We start from the raw sequence: 4,533 nt of genomic DNA, 5'->3' as shown, positions 1-4,533 counted from the left end.
TAAAATCTAAATATTTTCATTCATTGATGTCAATTCTTTTATAAGATATAAACTTAGGCAATAATAAAACGTACTAAACAACTTCAATATAAATCGAGTACAAGTTTTGGCCTCATGTTTATCTTCATTTGACGTATCTTCCATTCAACGCGCTCTTTGACAGTTTCTCCTTTATTTTTGAAGTTTTTATTGTTAACTTTCAAAACTGGATCTCTTCTTTACCTTTTAGCGAAACATTTTCTTGGAGCAACTTCAAAAACTTGCGCTTTCCTCTTACAATTTTCAATCTTTTTAAAGCTCCTACATATCTTAGAAACAACAACTTCAAGTTTTGCATCGCAAAAAAATGTGATCGCTTTTTCAGTCATTTCACTAACAATAAACTCAAAAATTGAAATAGATTTTAGAAGAGAAAATTCAAGAGAAGTGAATTTTGGTGTGAGTGAATTGTTTGAAAATGATGGTAATTTATAGAGGTAAAAGTGAATTTTAAAAAAACTACTCGTTGGCTTTTTTTTCTACAAACGTCAGCGTTCTAAGTTTTATCGCCGCATTTGTTCTTCCAACGACGACGGTTTTTCTTCGAACGCCAGCGTGTATCGTTACCTCCTGTTTGGCCATCAACCTGGCTCAACAAAAAATTTCATCTTATCATTACCATAAGAATTGCCCTTACAATTAAAATTTTGATTTGGTTTATTGCTCTAACAGTCAAACGAAGTTCTGAAAAGAATTCAACCGTGATATCATGATACCGTACTGACATTAATTACCGGCGTTAAGCCAAAAAGGTCCTAGATCCCATAATTAAAATCTTACAGCAGGTCCACCTTAAAAATTGAGCAATGCTCTAATCCCTCGATCAACGGCTAACATTCCTCATCCAAACATTTCCGCTTCTCGCAGCGCAGTAAAAATTGAACCAGATTTACATTCCAAAACTACCCTTACTTATCAAACAAAGTTTTCTTTAACGTGTTCCAACTAAAACAAAATTAATGTAAATTGATTTAAAAGTTGAGGAGAATTTAGTAATCTAATAAAGTATCAATAAAAACAGGAGAAATATAAAAAAGAAGAAGAGAAAAAGAAAACAAAATACGCAGAAAGTGAAAATCAAAAGAATATCGAGGAGTTTCTTGAGTGAGTGAGATCTACAGAAAAACACACGATGAGGATCCGTAAACTCATCGCTCAGAGAAAAGTCTGCCCAACTCTTCCTTCTTCAACTCCGACAACAATAGCAGTAATCCCTGCAACTAGTACTGTTCAGTCTGTTCCAACTATTTGTGAGGAGAAGGAGGAGCGTGTGAATAATTTACAGACCAAAAAGGAAGAAGTTGTTGGTGTTTGCGAGCTGAATATGTCAGTATGGGATGTGATTCCAGCTAAAGACCTTCTCTATTACTTCTCAGATGAAGATTTTAAGGTTGGTTTATCACTTGTTTTCATTTAGATCTTTGTTATTCAGAAAGAAAAGAAAGATAAATTGGTTTTCCATGGGGTTTAGGGTTTCAATATTTAGGTTGATGACAAATATAGAAATTCGTTGGATTGATTTAGGGAAGCAAGTTACGAGATTCATTTAGTTTTTTCATTTTGGTTATCGTATTTGAGCTCATACATGGTGGGAGGCTGCAGGATTTAAAGCATGAAGAAGAAGATTATGATGATGACGATAAAATTATTGATGAATCAGTTAATGCAGGAGAAGATCAAATAAGGTATGTTGTTGAATTCTTACTGATTTCGATTACAATTATTTGACTTCATGAATGAAATGAAAAATTAGGGTTTCTTTCGTTTCCTTATTGGAACGCAAAATTATTGTTCATGTAATAAAAGGAAAGATATAAGAAACCTAATTTCTGTTCGTTATCGGGAGCTATATAATGATTTGAATTGAAATAGAGCTTGTGATTGTCGGGAACGAGGAATTTGGTTGATTAGGGTTTTTTTCATTTATGGTTGGGCAGTATTTTGAGAGATGATATTGAATCCAAAGAAGATGATGATGAAAAAACTGAAGAAGAAGAAGAATCGGTAGAGAAACAATATGCGACGGCGTATAAAAGGAAATTATGGCTAAAATCATTGACGAAGAAGAATAATGAGAAGAGGAAAAGAGATTGCGGCGACGATATTGATAGTAATGTAAAGGAGAAGAAGAAGAAGGAGAATGGAGTGGTGTATTGTTGCAAAACTGATGGCCAAGGATGGCATTGTCGATCGAAAGCACAAAAAGGGAAGCCATTGTGTAAACATCATTTGATTCAAGTGCAACGTAATGTAGATGATCAAAGAGATAATAATCAAAAGAAAATTCAAAAATTGGAGAAGAAAACAGAAAGAAGAGGTAGACCACCAAAAGAATCGAGCACTAAAACTACTAGTACTACGATTCGGGGCAGAAAGAACAAGGGGAAATTATCGGGGGGAAAATCATCGGAATTTTTTTATTATTCCGGGTTTGGTCCGTTGTGGGGTAAGAATAAAAGAGGAAGACCACCAAATGAAGTTAAGAAACAACAGCAAGATTCAGAAAAGGAAGAATCAAATGAGGAGGAATGTGAAAAATTACTAGAAGAAAAGCAAGAAGTTATTGATGATCCACCAACTCCCAAAATGAATATTGTGAAAGAGGATAACAATAATGGTTGTACGTTCGTCGATGACGAGTTTGAATCAGATAATGACGACTCCGATGAAGATTGCAATGGTGTTAATGTCAGGAAAAGATATCGAAAACCCATCAAAGCTAGATCACTTGCATCACTGTTTTGAGCATTTTTTTTAGTTTTTGGTTATTGTTTGCTGTATTTTTATTTATTTTTTTCTCTGTTGCCCACTCTAGACCAAGGGATATACTGTTGTAAGGGCATTTTAGGTATTTCAAACGTTGGAATGGATGTTTTAGGGGAAAAAATAGTGTTACCACTATTTTAATCTAGAACCACAAATTTCATTGTTTTATCTTATGTGATCAACGGCTGTGAAGTGAGTTGATTCTTTGACTTGTTTAAGTTGAATTAATAATCGTTGAACTGGATTGACTTTTGCGTTTTTTAGTAAAAAATCAAAGGAAATCGAAGATCCGGGGTGTGGGTCCCGCTTCCCTTAATAACTTGAGGTAAAGAGAGGGCAGCCGTAGGAGGATTTTGTTCTGCTGTGAATTCAGCAAACAAGAAGCCAGCAGCATGTGACACCTAATTCTCTATTGGTTATCCACACCTAAGAGGTTGTGGGAGAGTGACGGTGACCCATTCTTCTTAAATTGAAAATCCATGTTACATGACCAGGACAGGTACATCTGTTTAGAGCGTCCACAGTGGTGCGAGCATAACTAAAGACCAAAGACTAAAAAAAAAGATTAAATTTGGGTTTAGTCCGTCCTGTGGCGTAGCGGGTGACGAGTAAATTTGATCGCGCGTTGATATAAAGTCCGCTTCATCGTCCATCATAGATAAAGATTACGCCTGACATGGGGCGTTGATAAAGATAACGCCTGGCATGGGGCGTTGATAAAGATAACGCCTGTATGGGGCGTGAACTATAGCAACGTCTGGTGTGTGGGACGGAGATTATACGTTCACCCGGGTTCAAAAATATAAAAAAAAAATAAATAGGGCGTTGATAAAGACAACACCCCAAGCAAAGTTTTCAAAACTTTGTGAAGGTGGGATCATGACTATATCAATGCCTGGGTGTCCGGCGTTAACTTTACGTACGCCCCATCCAGGCGGACATTATACCAACGCCCTGCATCAGGCGTTAACTTTACGAACGCGCGGCTACAGGCGGACATTATACCAACGCCCGTCGGGTAGGCGGACATTATATAAACGCCCGACTATATTTGGATTTGGTCTTAATCGCCGACCAAATTTGGTCCGAGTTTTACTCTTTGATCAAATTTTGATCGATGGTCCGTCCCACTACGCCAGCCCACTCGACACCAAATTTGGGTTTAGTCGTCCACTGCAGTTGCTCTTATTGTCACATACATTTGGTATGTTCATACATAAACATGGATTTTCTTTCAATTTTAGCTATTTCTAGGTAGATTTCTGAAGGAGATTCTGGAATCAGGCTGGTTTCTTGTTCTGAAAAGACAACACAATAATAGTAAGATTCGATTAGGTAAAGTGACGGTAGCTTATCTTCTTCGATCGTCTTCTTTCTGTAGTCTTCTTGTTAGAAAATGCAGATTACATGAACGAGACTGTGAATTCGTCCCATTTGAGAAAATGTCTGGCTCCGTCACTGACTGTACTACAACGGTAAAGTTACATGATGATGTTGATAGGGACTTGAGTTCGAGACTCGACAATACCAAATACTTTACCGATAAAAAAAAAATTCTGACAGTTTCTTGATTAACCATTTCTATCCAGTATGTTTTTTTAATTTTCCCAGATCACTGTAAGAAGCTCTTATTTCAGTATTTCTCTGTGAATTATCTCATGGTTAAAATATGAACTTTAAGAAATGAAGCTAGTTAATTACGATACTGCCAGTGTGTGATAACATTTT

At 36.4% G+C, this 4,533-nt stretch overlaps 1 protein-coding gene across 1 annotated transcript; it reads left to right on the top strand.

Moving 5' to 3' along the window:
* Nucleotides 1-1,115: 1,115 nt before the first annotated feature.
* Nucleotides 1,116-2,973, top strand: LOC113306621 (probable serine/threonine-protein kinase irlF). Its single transcript, XM_026555541.1, has 3 exons — nt 1,116-1,429; nt 1,642-1,724; nt 1,977-2,973. Exons 1-3 carry the CDS (start codon nt 1,172-1,174, stop codon nt 2,782-2,784), a joined length of 1,149 nt encoding a protein of 382 aa, XP_026411326.1. The 5' UTR covers nt 1,116-1,171; the 3' UTR covers nt 2,785-2,973.
* The last annotated feature ends 1,560 nt before the right edge of the window (nt 2,974-4,533 follow it).

Source organism: Papaver somniferum, chromosome 8 (assembly GCF_003573695.1).
Source record: "Papaver somniferum cultivar HN1 chromosome 8, ASM357369v1, whole genome shotgun sequence".
NCBI lineage: Eukaryota > Viridiplantae > Streptophyta > Magnoliopsida > Ranunculales > Papaveraceae > Papaver > Papaver somniferum.
Note: the sequence above shows the minus strand (reverse complement) of the source record. Positions and strands in the feature narration are given on the sequence as shown.